This window comes from Sebastes fasciatus, chromosome 5 (assembly GCF_043250625.1).
Source record: "Sebastes fasciatus isolate fSebFas1 chromosome 5, fSebFas1.pri, whole genome shotgun sequence".
Classification (NCBI taxonomy): Eukaryota; Metazoa; Chordata; class Actinopteri; order Perciformes; family Sebastidae; genus Sebastes; species Sebastes fasciatus.
The window spans coordinates 540278-556819 of NC_133799.1; the positions used below are offsets into that span (position 1 = coordinate 540278).

The window sequence follows — 16542 nt, forward strand, 5'->3', positions numbered from 1 at the left end:
TCAGGCTGATACGGACTCATATAGCTGGATCTGATATCAGGCTGATACGGACTCATATAGCTGGATCTGATATCAGGCCGATACTGGCTCATATAGCTGGGCCTGATATCAGGCCGATACTGGCTCATATAGCTGGGTCTGATATCAGGCCGATACTGACTCATATAGCTGGATCTGATATCAGGCCGATACTGGCTCATATAGCTGGGTCTGATATGAGGCCGATACTGACTCATATAGCTGGATCTGATATCAGGCCGATACTGGCTCATATAGCTGGGTCTGATATCAGGCTGATACGGACTCATATAGCTGGATCTGATATCAGGCTGATACGGACTCATATAGCTGGATCTGATATCAGGCCGATACTGGCTCATATAGCTGGGCCTGATATCAGGCCGATACTGGCTCATATAGCTGGGTCTGATATCAGGCCGATACTGACTCATATAGCTGGATCTGATATCAGGCCGATACTGGCTCATATAGCTGGATCTGATATCAGGCTGATACGGACTCATATAGCTGGATCTGATATCAGGCCGATACGGACTCATATAGCTGGGTCTGATATCAGGCTGATACTGGCTCATATAGCTGGTCTCGTCCACTCAGTGAGACAAACAGCTGATTAACTAAACACTGGTATCATATCGGTACTCGGTATCGGCCGATACTCAGAGCCCAGGTATCGGTATCAGTACCGGTACTGAAACAGTCGGATTGGTGCGTCCCTAACAACAGCACGCTCATATTTTGAGGGCAACAGGAGCAGGAACCACCTGAAACATGATTCTACCTGTAAAATCAAACCTGAACAAATCATTTAAATAGAAGTTATTAAACAGAGTTATTATTATTTAGAGTTCATTTATCTGGATTTAAGATAACGAGATGACTCTGATGACACTGATCAATCTAATCCAGAGTTATTTATTAGAGCTGGAGCGATTGTTGATTAATAAAACTGTTCTCTGAAGCCGGGACACAGCGGGAACGTCAGCAGCGTGGCGGCTGCGTTACCTGTTGTTTTTTATTTTGGCGTCCGTGTTAATAGGTTAGAGCAGCCACACTGACTGCGTGAGACGCGTCTCAGCTGCGTCTCTTCTACAGAATAGAGGTTGCACCTATTTTTGACACGAGCCGCGGCTCACAGCAGCAACAGAGAGTGAAGGTGATCTATTGACTGTATATTAACATCATATCAGCAACATTACTACAGTTCACATCTCTATCTGTAGAAAATGTTACGGACATGTCAAAGAGTAAAGACTTATTTCTAAATCAACACTTCCTGCTTTCATTTCAAAATAAAAGCCCTGAAGCGTTTTTTCTGTGGACAGAATTCCTTTATTTGTTAACACGAGGCTTTTATTCTGAAATATGTGCCGGACAGTGTTGTAGAACATGCAGTGACTTGGAGAGCTCCATGAATGAATATAGTACGGAGTTTTAATTGTGGATTATTACTATTATTTACAAATTACCACACGCTTCTTAACCTTTCTCTGTCTGAAATAAATATAAATGATATTTATATTGAGATGAAATGGACATTAAAAGGCAAACTCTTTGAAGACAGAAAGAGCTGACAGCAGCAGAAACACAGCTGGTGTGAACACCCGACGCCTGAATCACGTAGCCGCCACGCGCTCCTGACGTTCCCTGTGTGTCCCGGGCTTAACAGTAATAACTCATCCATCAATCAGTCTATTAAACTGTGTCAAAGTACATGTATTCTATTAAATGATGAACCGTCTCCTCCTCTTTCTCTGGAACAGAGTGATATATGAAATGATATTTGAAGAATTATAATAAACTGGTGACTCTTGTCCAGAAACAATAATACAGCTGCAGAGAGAAACAGGACACCTGAGGACACCTTAGGACACCTGAGGACACCTGAGGACACCTGAGGACACCTGATGGACAGGTGAGGACAGGTGAGGACAGGTGAGGACAGGTGAGACTCACTTGCAGGTTGGAGGGTGAAGGCTGTCTGGAAGGCGTGAGTCGCTCCGGGGTACGGACCAGCTGACATGATACCTGGAGCTGCAGAGGACAAACAACACCTGAGTTACACATCTGGACCAGTGGACCGGTTCCCCCTTCTACCTTCTACGTTCTACGTTCCATCACAGGTTCTTATCTGTTGATGTAAATCGTTCTACGTTCCATATCTTGTTTCTGTTGAATATTGTTCTTAATAGATTTAGTTTCAACCATTAAACATCAGATCGATCTCTAGTCTCTGTTCATCCCTTTACCCTCCTGTTGGTGGAGGTGGTGAAGCTGTAGGTGGTGGTGTAGATGTAGGTGTAGATGTAGGTGTAGGTGTAGGTGTGGGTGTAGGTGTAGGTATAGGTGTATAAGGGGGGTCTTACAGAAGGCCGCGGCCATGGCCTGGTGCTCCATGCTGGGCTGGCTGTCTCCAGTAGGGAGGTCAGGTCTGGTGAAGTCGCGGCTCTTCTCGTTGTTGTATTTCACGTTGAGGCTGGTGAGTTTGGAGAAGTTGATCCTCAGAGTGCAGCAGCCGTTATAGATGTTCTGTCCATCCAGAGACTGAAAAACAGACACCAGCAGATCAATAACAACTACTACTAACTAGTACTAACTAGTATTATCTAGTATTAACTAGTCATCCCAGTGTGTTAGTGGGACCAGCAGGAGGTGATCCTCACCAGTTTGGCGGACTGGGCCGACGGTCCGTCAGGATACTGCAGCAGAGCCTGGAACTGGCTGTTCTTGGTGAAGACGATGATCCTCAACACGGTGCCGAACTTAGAGAAGATCTGAGGAGCAGACAGGAAACGGATCAGACACATCTCTTCTTCTCTTCCTCTAAAACAGCAGCAGCTGGAGGGGTTATCTGCTCTGTGTCGCCTGCTTGTGTTGTTGTGTGTTGTTGTTGTTGTGTGTTGTGTGCTGTTGTTGTTGTTGTGTGTTGTTGTTGTTGTGTGTGTTGTTGTTGTGTGTTATTGTTGTGTGTGTTGTTGTGTTGTGTGTGTTGTTGTTGTGTGTTCTGTTGTTGTTGTGTGTGTTGTTGTTGTGTGTTATTGTTGTGTGTGTTGTTGTTGTTGTTGTGTGTGTTGTTGTTGTGTGTTATTGTTGTGTGTGTTGTTGTTGTTGTGTGTTGTTGTTGTTGTGTGTTATTGTTGTGTGTGTTGTGTGTGTTGTTGTTGTGTGTTGTTGTTGTGTGTGTTGTTGTTGTTGTTGTTGTGTGTTATTGTTGTGTGTGTTGTGTGTGTTGTTGTTGTTGTGTGTTGTTGTTATGTGTGTGTTGTTGTTGTTGTTGTGTGTTATTGTTGTGTGTGTTGTGTGTGTTGTGTGTGTTGTTGTTGTTGTTGTTGTGTGTTCTGTTGTTTACCTGGCAGAGTGCGTCCAGGGTGACGGGATACACCAGGTTCTCCACCACCACCCTCAGCACGGTGCTCGGAGCCGGCACAGAGGCGTCCATGTGAGACGAGGTGAGGGCCCGAAGAGCTGCCTGGGCTCTCTGAGACACCAGACATGAAGCATGAACACATGCTAACACTGGATGGCTGCTGTACAGATGCTAACAGATGCTAACAGATGCTAACAGTGGATAGGTGCTGTAGAGGAGATGCTAACAGATGCTAACAGTGGATAGGTGCTGTAGAGGAGATGCTAACAGATGCTAACAGTGGATAGGTGCTGTAGAGGAGATGCTAACAGATGCTAACAGTGGATAGGTGCTGTAGAGGAGATGCTAACAGATGCTAACAGTAATGGGAGCTGTCCAGATGCTAACAGATGCTAACAGTAATGGGAGCTGTCCAGATGCTAACAGATGCTAACAGTAATGGGAGCTGTCCAGATGCTAACAGATGCTAACAGTAATGGGAGCGGGGTACCTCCTGGTTGGGGGAGTTGTCAGTCTTGAGTTCCTTGTGGTTGGAGAACTGGACGTAGACCGGTTGGTGTCTGATGATGGGCACCACCGTGGAGTAATAACCCACCATGTTCTGAGCTGCTTCCTCTGAGTCCATCTCTAAGAAGGCCTGAAGGGGGACACAGGACAGGTGAGTAGTGGACAGGTGAGTAGGGGACAGGTGAGTAGTGGACAGGTGAGTAGGGGACAGGTGAGTAGTGGACAGGTGAGTAGTGGACAGGTGAGTAGGGGACAGGTGGGTAGAGGACAGGTGAGTACGGGACAGGTGAGTAGGGGACAGGTGAGTAGAGGACAGGTGAGTACGGGACAGGTGAGTAGGGGACAGGTGAGTAGAGGACATGTGAGTAGTGGACAGGTGAGTAGTGGACAGGTGAGTAGAGGACAGGTGAGTAGTGGACAGGTGAGTAGAGGACAGGTGGGTAGAGGACAGGTGAATAGTGGACAGGTGAGTAGGGGACAGGTGAGTAGGGGACAGGTGAGTAGTGGACAGGTGAGTAGTGGACAGGTGGGTAGAGGACAGGTGAATAGAGGACAGGTGAGTAGTGGACAGGTGAGTAGTGGACAGGTGAGTAGAGGACAGGTGAATAGTGGACAGGTGAGTAGGGGACAGGTGAGTAGGGGACAGGTGAGTAGAGGACAGGTGAGTAGTGGACAGGTGAGTAGTGGACAGGTGAGTAGAGGACAGGTGAGTAGTGGACAGGTGAGTAGAGGACAGGTGGGTAGAGGACAGGTGAGTACGGGACAGGTAAGTAGGGGACAGGTGAGTAGAGGACAGGTGAGTACGGGACAGGTGAGTAGGGGACAGGTGAGTAGAGGACAGGTGAGTAGTGGACAGGTGAGTAGAGGACAGGTGAGTAGTGGACAGGTGGGTAGAGGACAGGTGAATAGTGGACAGGTGAGTAGGGGACAGGTGAGTAGTGGACAGGTGAGTAGGGGACAGGTGAGTAGTGGACAGGTGAGTAGTGGACAGGTGAGTAGAGGACAGGTGAGTAGTGGACAGGTGAGTAGGGGACAGGTGAGTAGAGGACAGGTGAGTAGTGGACATGTGAGTAGTGGACAGGTGAGTAGAGGACAGGTGGGTAGAGGACAGGTGAGTACGGGACAGGTGAGTAGGGGACAGGTGAGTAGAGGACAGGTGAGTACGGGACAGGTGAGTAGGGGACAGGTGAGTAGAGGACAGGTGAGTAGTGGACAGGTGAGTAGTGGACAGGTGAGTAGAGGACAGGTGGGTAGAGGACAGGTGAATAGTGGACAGGTGAGTAGGGGACAGGTGAGTAGTGGACAGGTGAGTAGTGGACAGGTGAGTAGTGGACAGGTGAGTAGGGGACAGGTGAGTAGTGGACAGGTGAGTAGTGGACAGGTGAGTAGGGGACAGGTGAGTAGGGGACAGGTGAGTAGTGGACAGGTGAGTAGTGGACAGGTGAGTAGGGGACAGGTGAGTAGTGGACAGGTGAGTAGTGGACAGGTGAGTAGGGGACAGGTGAGTAGAGGACAGGTGAGTAGTGGACAGGTGAGTAGAGGACAGGTGGGTAGAGGACAGGTGAGTACGGGACAGGTGAGTAGGGGACAGGTGAGTAGAGGACAGGTGAGTACGGGACAGGTGAGTAGGGGACAGGTGAGTAGAGGACAGGTGAGTAGTGGACAGGTGAGTAGTGGACAGGTGAGTAGAGGACAGGTGAGTAGTGGACAGGTGAGTAGAGGACAGGTGGGTAGAGGACAGGTGAATAGTGGACAGGTGAGTAGGGGACAGGTGAGTAGGGGACAGGTGAGTAGTGGACAGGTGAGTAGTGGACAGGTGAGTAGTGGACAGGTGAGTAGGGGACAGGTGAGTAGTGGACAGGTGAGTAGGGGACAGGTGAGTAGGGGACAGGTGAGTAGAGGACAGGTGAGTAGTGGACAGGTGAGTAGAGGACAGGTGGGTAGAGGACAGGTGAGTAGGGGACAGGTGAGTAGAGGACAGGTGAGTACCAATACAACACAGTAAAAGTGCTGTACCTGGTTTTTGGCTTTGAGCATCAGCAGGTTGGTGACTTCTCCGAAGGGCCGACCGAGGCCGATGACCTCGGTCTCGGTGATGTCGCAGGGGAGCTTACGGATGTGGATGACCCTGGACGGCACGCCGGGACCTCTTAGATCACCTTTGAACTTCTTACTGTCGTTTCCATTGGCTACAGAGGACAAGAAACAGGAAACAGGAAACAGCAGCACGTCAGGACCTCTTCAGAACTCACCTGTACCAGGTGAGCAGCACCGGGCTGTAAATGCTAAACGTTGACACTCCAATAGAAAGTGATAATCTGACCTGTGGTGCTCATGATATACGGGCCGCTGGAGACGCTGGAGAAAAGCTCTTCAGATCCTCTCTGAAACACAACAACACTTATCACATCAGTATCAGTATTAGTATTATTGATATATAAACAATGAGACATGTCAGATAAACAACAGGAGAGCTGCTGGGCAGCTGGAGTCACTTTGCTCTGTCTGAGACGACTAACAGATGATCCTGAAGCAGACACAGCCGATGCCACCAGAGGTCAGAGGTCAGAGGTCAGACACAGCTGATGCCACCAGAGGTCAGCAGAGAGCCTCGTCTCACTGAACGCACCTTTAAGACAGAAACATTAGATCCTCCTTTATGTCCTTTAAACGGTGTGCCCCCCCACCCCCCTCAGGGTGAATTCCTGGACCTTATGGACTCAATAGAAACCAGATGGAGACAAAGAGTCTCATTCTACAGATGCCACACTTCTTCCTCTACTGTTTCTCACTGCAACATCCACAACAAGAATAGAACTACTGTAGAGCCCAGCACAGGCCAACACCTGACTGAGATCAGGATGGAATATCATTCTAGTCATTTAGATATTAGTGCCGTCAGAGTTAATGCAAGTTCATCTTAACGCCACTAATCTCTTTAACGCGTTAACACAACTTGTGATTTTTAGGCTATAGTGGCTCAGTTTTATAGCTAGAGTGAAGATACTGGTATATATAGATCTAGATATAGATCTATATATGTCTATAGATCCTGGTATCATAGTAAACTATAAACCTGATGAATCCATCGGTACCAACCAGGTCAGACCAGCTGGTCATGAAGGAGGTTAAATAACGCTCCAAACTGACACTAAATGTTGGAGAGGATAAACTGTCATGTCCATGTCCAAAGGGGTCCCTTGACCTCTGACCTCCAGATCAGTGAATGTAAATGGGTTCTATGGGTACCCACGAGTCTCCCCTTTACAGACATGCCCACTTTATGATAATCACATGCAGTTTGGGGCAAGTCATAGTCAAGTCAGCACACTGACACACTGACAGCTGTTGTTGCCTGTTGGGCTGCAGTTTGACATGTTATGATTGGAGCAGATTGTTTTATGCTAAATGCAGTACCTGTGAGGGCTTCTGGATCAATATCTGTTATTGATCTGTGTTGTTAATGATTTACAATAATAAATATATACATACATTTACATAAAGCAGCATATTAGTCCACTCCCATGTTGATAAGAGGATTAAATACTGGACTAATCTCCTTTAAGGTTCATTTAGAACAGATACATAATGTGAGATTAATCTGTGATTAAATATTTGAATTGATGACGGCCCTAGTTTGTAATATGAGTAGAATTAGTTGTGTTAATGTTAGTGGACTTCTCTTAGTGGGAGATGAATGGTTCAGAAACACTAAATATGAGTTCATGTGACTGATATGAAACTAAAGAGTTGGTGATGAGTTGGACGAGGTGATGAAAGGAGACAGTAACGAACAGACCGACAGCCTTAATGAATAATTACAGCTCATTTACTGAGAGAGGAACCTGAGCAGCTCAGATCCTCTTACAGCTCCTCACATCAATAATCCAGCAGTAACCTGAGTCCTGGTCCCCTCTCTGGACCTGGACCGGGACCTGCTGTCTGACAGCTGCTGACCGACCCAGGGCCTGCCTCAGGCTGCTGAGGGGGACAAAACACCCAGCGCCTGCCTCAGGCTGCTCAGGGGGACAACACAACCAGCGCCTGCCTCAGGCTGCTGAGGGGGACAACACACCCAGCGCCTGCCTCAGGCTGCTCAGGGGGACAACACACCCAGCGCCTGCCTCAGGCTGCTGAGGGGGACAACACACCCAGCGCCTGCCTCAGGCTGCTGAGGGGGACAACACACCCAGCGCCTGCCTCAGGCTGCTGAGGGGGACAACACACCCAGCGCCTGCCTCAGGCTGCTCAGGGGGACAACACACCCAGCGCCTGCCTCAGGCTGCTGAGGGGGACAACACACCCAGCGCCTGCCTCAGGCTGCTGAGGGGGACAACACAACCAGCGCCTGCCTCAGGCTGCTGAGGGGGACAACACAACCAGCGCCTGCCTCAGGCTGCTGAGGGGGACAACACACCCAGCGCCTGCCTCAGGCTGCTCAGGGGGACAACACACCCAGCGCCTGCCTCAGGCTGCTCAGGGGGACAACACAACCAGCGCCTGCCTCAGGCTGCTGAGGGGGACAACACAACCAGCGCCTGCCTCAGGCTGCTGAGGGGGACAACACACCCAGCGCCTGCCTCAGGCTGCTGAGGGGGACAACACACCCAGCGCCTGCCTCAGGCTGCTCAGGGGGACAACACACCCAGCGCCTGCCTCAGGCTGCTGAGGGGGACAACACACCCAGCGCCTGCCTCAGGCTGCTCAGGGGGACAACACACCCAGCGCCTGCCTCAGGCTGCTCAGGGAGACAACACACCCAGCGCCTGCCTCAGGCTGCTCAGGGGGACAACACAACCAGCGCCTGCCTCAGGCTGCTGAGGGGGACAACACACCCAGCGCCTGCCTCAGGCTGCTCAGGGGGACAACACACCCAGCGCCTGCCTCAGGCTGCTGAGGGGGACAACACACCCAGCGCCTGCCTCAGGCTGCTCAGGGGGACAACACAACCAGCGCCTGCCTCAGGCTGCTGAGGGGGACAACACACCCAGCGCCTGCCTCAGGCTGCTCAGGGGGACAACACACCCAGCGCCTGCCTCAGGCTGCTCAGGGGGACAACACACCCAGCGCCTGCCTCAGGCTGCTCAGGGGGACAACACAACCAGCGCCTGCCTCAGGCTGCTGAGGGGGACAACACACCCAGCGCCTGCCTCAGGCTGCTCAGGGGGACAACACACCCAGCGCCTGCCTCAGGCTGCTGAGGGGGACAACACACCCAGCGCCTGCCTCAGGCTGCTCAGGGGGACAACACAACCAGCGCCTGCCTCAGGCTGCTGAGGGGGACAACACACCCAGCGCCTGCCTCAGGCTGCTCAGGGGGACAACACACCCAGCGCCTGCCTCAGGCTGCTCAGGGGGACAACACACCCAGCGCCTGCCTCAGGCTGCTGAGGGGGACAACACACCCAGCGCCTGCCTCAGGCTGCTCAGGGGGACAACACAACCAGCGCCTGCCTCAGGCTGCTGAGGGGGACAACACACCCAGCGCCTGCCTCAGGCTGCTGAGGGGGACAACACACCCAGCGCCTGCCTCAGGCTGCTGAGGGGGACAACACAACCAGCGCCTGCCTCAGGCTGCTCAGGGGGACAACACACCCAGCGCCTGCCTCAGGCTGCTCAGGGGGACAACACACCCAGCGCCTGCCTCAGGCTGCTGAGGGGGACAACACACCCAGCGCCTGCCTCAGGCTGCTCAGGGGGACAACACAACCAGCGCCTGCCTCAGGCTGCTGAGGGGGACAACACACCCAGCGCCTGCCTCAGGCTGCTGAGGGGGACAACACACCCAGCGCCTGCCTCAGGCTGCTGAGGGGGACAACACACCCAGCGCCTGCCTCAGGCTGCTCAGGGGGACAACACACCCAGCGCCTGCCTCAGGCTGCTCAGGGGGACAAAACACTAATGACTATAACAACACTCAGATGTTCAGCTGGAGCTCAGCACCTTCCCTTCACAATAAAAGCCCTCCCAGGAGGATGTTCTGCCCCCTCAGCTACAGGAGGACTCTTACTGTGAAACAGCAGCGGTGTGTCTCTCCCTCAGGTAGACAAGGCCACGCCCACCACAGGTGATCAGCTGAGCAGACAGACTGGTTCGTGTCTGCTGCTCTCTGACAGGAAGCAGGAAGTCAACACCTCACATTCCTGTTTCCTCCTTCACACCTGAGTCTCTCCACCAAAACTCTGTTGAAATAACGCTGATTTAACCTTCTCTGAACACCTGAGGTTTCATCTCATTAACCTGATCACATTCATTAATCACCATGGAAACAGATCAATGATCTTCTGTTATGGTGTTATCATTAATCTGATGATTATTACCTTCATTAATTAAACCATCACAACGGACTTATTCAGTTTACTGCCAGAGGAAACCAAGACCTTCTGACTTCTGTTCAGCTCTACGGTGAAGCATCAAGCATCAGCTGATTGATATCTCTGATGTCAGAGGGTCCTTGAACACACCACGAGAGCATTTTCCAAACAAAGATAGAATAAAACAGAGAGACGGATCTGATCTGTCAACGCTGACGGATCATTTATGACAGGCTGAATAAAGGGACTACATCACTGCTGCTGGTCATAACACGTTCATAACACGTTTATAACACGTTTATAACACGTTCATAACATGTTTATAACACGTTCATAACACGTTTATAACACGTTTATAACACGCTGATAAGACGTTCATAATAAGTTTATAACACGTTCATAATAAGTTTATATCACGCTCATGACATGTTTATAACACGCTCATAACATGTTCATAACACACTCATGACACGTTTATAACATGTTTATAACGCGTTCATATCATGTTTATATCACGCTCATAACACGTTCATAACATGTTTATAACACATTCATATCACGTTAATATCACGCTTATGACACGTTTATAACACATTCATATCACGTTAATATCACGCTTATGACACGTTTATAACACTCATGACACGTTTATAACATGTTTATAACGCGTTCATATCATGTTTATATCACGCTCATAACACGTTCATAACATGTTTATAACACGTTCATAACACGTTTATAACACGTTCATAACATGTTCATGACACGTTTATAGTACGCTCATGACATGTTTATAACATGTTTATAACACGTTCATAACATGTTTATAACATGTTATAACATGTTTATAACATATTATAACATGTTATGTCAAGGGCGTGATGTTTATAACACGCTCATAACATGTTTATAACACGCTCATAACACGTGTTATAAACATCACGCCCTTGACACGTTTATATCATGTCAAGGGCGTGATATAAACGTGTTATAAATGTGTCATGAGCGTGATATAAACTTATTATAAGCGTGTTATGAGCTCATAACACGCTCATAACATGTTTATAACACGCTCATAACATGTTCATAACATGTTAATATCATGTTTATGACACGTTTATAACACGTTTATAACATGTTTATAACATGTTTATATCACGCTCATAACACGCTTATAATAAGTTTATATCACGCTCATGACACATTTATAACACGTTTATATCACGCCCTTGACATGTTTATAACACATTCATATCACATTCATATCACGCTTATGACACGTTCAAATGTTTATATCACGCTCATGACACGTTCATGAGCGTGAGGTGGAGGAGGAGGAGGAAGAAGAAGAGGAGGAGGATGATGAAGAGGAGGGCGGGGGGAGCAGAGGTGCCTACCTTAGTACCAACTGTTATATCTTGGTGGACACTGCTGTGAAGAGAAGACAGCGTGTTAGAGGCAGCAGGAGAAAAACTGACAACAAGCCAAACAAAGGTCAACAGGGTTAGAGCCTGAGGAGACGGACTGAGGGGCAGAGAAACCCAGCAGAGAGGACACATATCAATTATCAATTATGGGAAGAAGAGATGATCAGATTTAGATATTAGAGTATAAAGATATAGATTTGTTTGCATATAGATCAGCGGAGAACCTCCAGGTCTGAGAAGAGAAGTCAATGATGAAGAGTCTGAAACCTTCATCCTGTCTAGCAGCCAGCGGGGGAAGGGGGGGGACTCATCTGGTTCTATAGAAGTCTCTGAGTCTCTTTTGATTTATGACCTCAGTAAACATTGTAAACATGAGTTTATGGTTCAAGTCTTCTTCATACAGCATGATGTCCATTTAGTAACTGATGGTCCCATTGAGAGTCACACAGACCATAAAGCAGGGGAGGCTTCAGGGCGGGGCTACCTGCTGATTGACAGGTCGCTACCACGGAGTTGTCCGGTCTGGGAGTTGTCCGTGTTTTCGTCTTACAACTTTAACCACTTAACCCAACAAAAAACAAGATGGCGACGGCTACAAGCCAAGATGGCGACGACCAAAAACAACCAAGATGCTACAGCTAACATAAACAAGATGGCGGCAGCCCAAAACCAAGATGGCTACGGCCACAAGGCTGGAGGACCAGTTAATCCTGTTAGTTCAGAACGTTGTGATCTGTTTCACTGCTTCACCCTCTCTGACCGACGACGTCACAACATCCTGTAGAAAGGTCAGACGGACTGGTTTCTCTTTGTTTTGACTCTGTTGAGTTTAGTCAGTGAGGCTTCCTGCTAAATCACCACATCGCCATCGTAGCACGAAGGTTTTGGTTGCTTAGTAACGGCAGCTAACATCGACAGTCCCACGTGTCTACTTCCTCTAACTTCTCCAACGTGGTCTCTAGCTCTCCCGTCAGCTCCGTTCTCTTTATCGACGAGCGACGGCCGGCTCCACCGCCACGTCACCGCCATACCGCCACGTCACCGCCGTACCATAACGTCACCGCCGTACCATAACGTCACCGCCGTACCATAACGTTACCTCCATACCATAACGTCACCGCCATACCATAACGTCACCGCCATACCATAACGTCACCGCCATACCGCCACGTCACCGCCGTACCATAACGTTACCGCCATACCATAACGTTACCGCCATACCATAACGTCACCTCCATACCATAACGTCACCGCCATACCATAACGTCACCGCCATACCATAACGTCACCGCCATGTCACCGCCATACCGCCACGTCACCGCCGTACCATAACGTCACCGCCGTACCATAACGTCACCGCCGTACCATAACGTCACCGCCGTACCATAACGTCACCGCCATACCATAACGTCACCGCCATACCATAACGTCACCGCCGTACCATAACGTTACCGCCATACCATAACGTCACCTCCATACCATAACGTTACCACCATACCATAACGTTACCTCCATACCATAACGTTACCACCATACCATAACGTTACCTCCATACCATAACGTTACCACCATACCATAACGTCACCTCCATACCATAACGTTACCTCCATACCATAACGTTACCACCATACCATAACGTTACCTCCATACATAACGTTACCACCATACTATAACGTTACCTCCATACCATAACGTTACCACCATACCATAACGTTACCTCCACACCATAACGTTACCACCACACCATAACGTTACCTCCATACCATAACGTTACCTCCATACCATAACGTTACCACCATACCATAACGTTACCTCCATACCATAACGTTACCACCATACCATAACGTTACCTCCATACCATAACGTTACCTCCATACCATAACGTTACCACCATACCATAACGTTACCTCCGTACCATAACGTTACCACCGTACCATAACGTTACCTCCGTACCATAACGTTACCACCATACCATAACGTTACCTCCATACCATAACGTTACCTCCGTACCATAACGTTACCACCATACCATAACGTTACCACCATACCATAACGTTACCTCCATACCATAACGTTACCACCATACCATAACGTTACCTCCATACCATAACGTTACCACCATACCATAACGTTACCACCATACCATAACGTTACCACCATACCATAACGTTACCTCCATACCATAACGTTACCACCATACCATAACGTTACCTCCATACCATAACGTTACCTCCATACCATAACGTTACCTCCATACCATAACGTTACCTCCATACCATAACGTTTCCTGTCCGTGACAGAGTTAGCATGCAGCTTTAGCTCTGCTCTGTGTAGCTCTGCTTTTCCTGTCAATGTGTGAAACCCAAAGTGTTTCCATCCTTTACTGGATGTGTAGTGTTTACCACGCTGGATTTAACATGTGAGGCTGCAGTATCCACGACGACCCTCCGACGTTTTAGACTCTCTGAGGTTTGTTTTGGTTGACGGATACGGAATGGATACGACGTCACGTTACTCAGACTACCACAATAAAAGCGGTAACTTCCTTCTACCTCCACAGAGACTCAGATGAAGCAGATATATCCATTCTGGTATTAAAACATCTGTTTAGAAATCGTTAATAAAATACTCGGGTGAATCCATTTTTTGCCGCCTCTAATAATAATAATAATAATAATAATTAGTACTTTTTAGAATGAGAGTCCGGTCTCTGGGTCAGCAGGTAGAAGGAATAGAAGGAATCTGATTTGGTGAAATAATAAACACAGTGAGAGGAAGTAAAATATTAAAGCAAGAAGTGCAGGAAAGAGAATGACAGACTCATAAAGGAGACAGGTGAACGTCTGAAGTACAGTACATGTCACGTGTACACGTACATGTACTGTACGTGAGACGTAACGTGTCACATGTAGAAGTGAATAGTCGGAGCACAGAGTCGGACGAACGTCTCCGACACCGAGATGAAAAACTGGCTGGCCCGGCTGCCTGTGCTGTGACTGTACAGCCTGTCAGCAGCTGGAGGACCCTCAGGGGACGGATGAGCCCCGACAGAGCTCAAATATTCACATCAGGAACTCAAACGCCTCTCAGTCTGCACACAACACCACATCTACACTGTGAACAGGTAGAGGCAGCCGTGGACACAACCTGCCTGTCTCCAGAGGGGACTACTACTAACATATCAATACTCATCTCTCCTTATTGGTTAGAATGTGATTACAGGAACCGTAAACAGCTGCAGGACTAACTGGTTGTTCTCATGTTTCCTCCCTCTGCCAACACCTCAGTGGAGTTTCATTTCACACCAGTTGAGTCTTTAATGTCCTGCAGTATCACCAGTTAGTTAGTTAAATACAACTACTTCAAATCAACATCTAACATTTAAAACTCAACTCAATCTACATTCAGCTTTAAAGAAGGAATTCAATCTAAATGCACGTTTAACATTTGAGCACCAGTTACTTCCGTCTGCTCACCCAGAAAGAACTCCATCTGAAAAACCCTCATTTAAAGTTAACTTCTTAATCTTCAAACCCACAAACCTGATAGAACATCACTCTTTACACTTTAAACTCATCAACTGGGACCTTCCTTCAATTCGGCACACATGAAGCTAGAGTAGTTTATATAAAAACTAGTTTTATAAGTGACTTGTTTTGTGGTAAAAACTCATGTTTAGCAATAATCAACTTCAATTTATGCCTCCAGTCTAAATTACATCTGAGTACCAGTCATTTCAGTTCGTTCTCGAGCAAGTCAAACTGAACTCCATCTGAAAAACCCTCATTTTGAAGTTAACTTCCAAATCCTCAAACTATAAACCTGATAGAACATGACTCTTTACACGTTACACTGATCAGCTGGGACCTTCCTTCAGTTCGGCTCACATTAAACACATGAAGCTGACCTCCTCATGTCTCAGTGGGCGTGAGACACCGTGGAGCTGATCGTATCTCATTAACCTCTCACCTGGTAGAGACAGGTGAGTGTTTACAGGTGAACCAGGTCCCGTTAAGATACCAGGTTCAGTTAATGCAGAGAGGAGTTGTGGCCCGTTCCGATGCTAGCACTGATGCTAACTCCGAAGCTAACTCTGAAGCTAGCTCTGATGCTAACAGTGATGCTAACAGTGCAGCTAGCTTCCTGCTAACTCTGATGCTAACTCTGAAGCTAACAGTGATGCTAACAGTGATGCTAACTCTGATGCTAACTCTGAAGCTAACAGTGATGCTAACAGTGATGCTAACAGGGATGCTAACTCTGATGCTAACAGTGATGCTAACTCTGATGCTAACAGTGATGCTAACAGTGCAGCTAGCTCCCTGCTAACTCTGATGCTAACAGTGATGCTAACACTGATGCTAACAGTGATGCTAACTCTGATGCTAACAGTGATGCTAACAGTGCAGCTAGCTCCCTGCTAACAGTGATGCTAACTCTGAAGCTAACTCTGAAGCTAGCTCTGATGCTAACACTGATGCTAACACTGATGCTAACTCTGATGCTAACTCTGAAGCTAACTCTGATGCTAACTCTGATGCTAACTCTGAAGCTAACAGTGATGCTAACAGTGAAGCTAACTCTGATGCTAACGCTGCAGCTAGCTTCCTGCTAACAGCACAAACACAGCACTAGCTTCAGTCCGCGGCCCAGCAGCTGCTCTCTGAGGATCTGTAGCGGGCTGTGTTCATGCTGTGAGGGTTCAGGAGAGGAGAGGAGAGGAGAGGAGAGGAGAGGAGAGGAGAGGAGAGGAGAGGAGAGGAGAGGAGAGGAGAGGAGAGGAGAGGAGAGGAGAGCAGAGCAGAGCAGAACTCACCCGTCCATCGCACAACACGGAACTACAGATCAACAGGTTCTAACTCTACCCAGCAGCCACCGCGGCCTGAACACGACAAAATGGCGTCCG

General features: G+C 48.4%; 1 protein-coding gene and 1 long non-coding RNA gene across 4 annotated transcripts in view; one reads left to right on the forward strand and one right to left on the reverse strand.

Annotated features, from left to right (window-relative positions):
* LOC141767308 (polypyrimidine tract-binding protein 1-like) overlaps nucleotides 1-16542 on the reverse strand; it is a 28278-nt gene extending 11736 nt beyond the window's left edge. The window contains exons 1-9 of one of the 3 annotated variants that reach the window (XM_074634474.1): nucleotides 16453-16510; nucleotides 11607-11640; nucleotides 6219-6279; nucleotides 5912-6084; nucleotides 3879-4025; nucleotides 3371-3499; nucleotides 2685-2795; nucleotides 2388-2565; nucleotides 1978-2055 (exon numbers count right to left, since the gene is read on the reverse strand). In XM_074634474.1, coding sequence (XP_074490575.1) covers nucleotides 1978-2055; nucleotides 2388-2565; nucleotides 2685-2795; nucleotides 3371-3499; nucleotides 3879-4025; nucleotides 5912-6084; nucleotides 6219-6279; nucleotides 11607-11640; nucleotides 16453-16460 — 919 coding nt within the window. In that variant the 5' untranslated portion in view covers nucleotides 16461-16510. Of the gene's footprint in view, nucleotides 1-1977; nucleotides 2056-2387; nucleotides 2566-2684; nucleotides 2796-3370; nucleotides 3500-3878; nucleotides 4026-5911; nucleotides 6085-6218; nucleotides 6280-11606; nucleotides 11641-15605; nucleotides 15854-16452 lie in introns of those variants that run through there. The other 2 variants (XM_074634475.1, XM_074634476.1) reach the window with 2 other exon arrangements.
* LOC141767310 (uncharacterized) lies at nucleotides 1951-2458 on the forward strand. The gene is made up of 3 exons (XR_012593824.1): nucleotides 1951-2079; nucleotides 2145-2301; nucleotides 2332-2458. It is a non-coding gene; the product is annotated as an uncharacterized LOC141767310 (long non-coding RNA).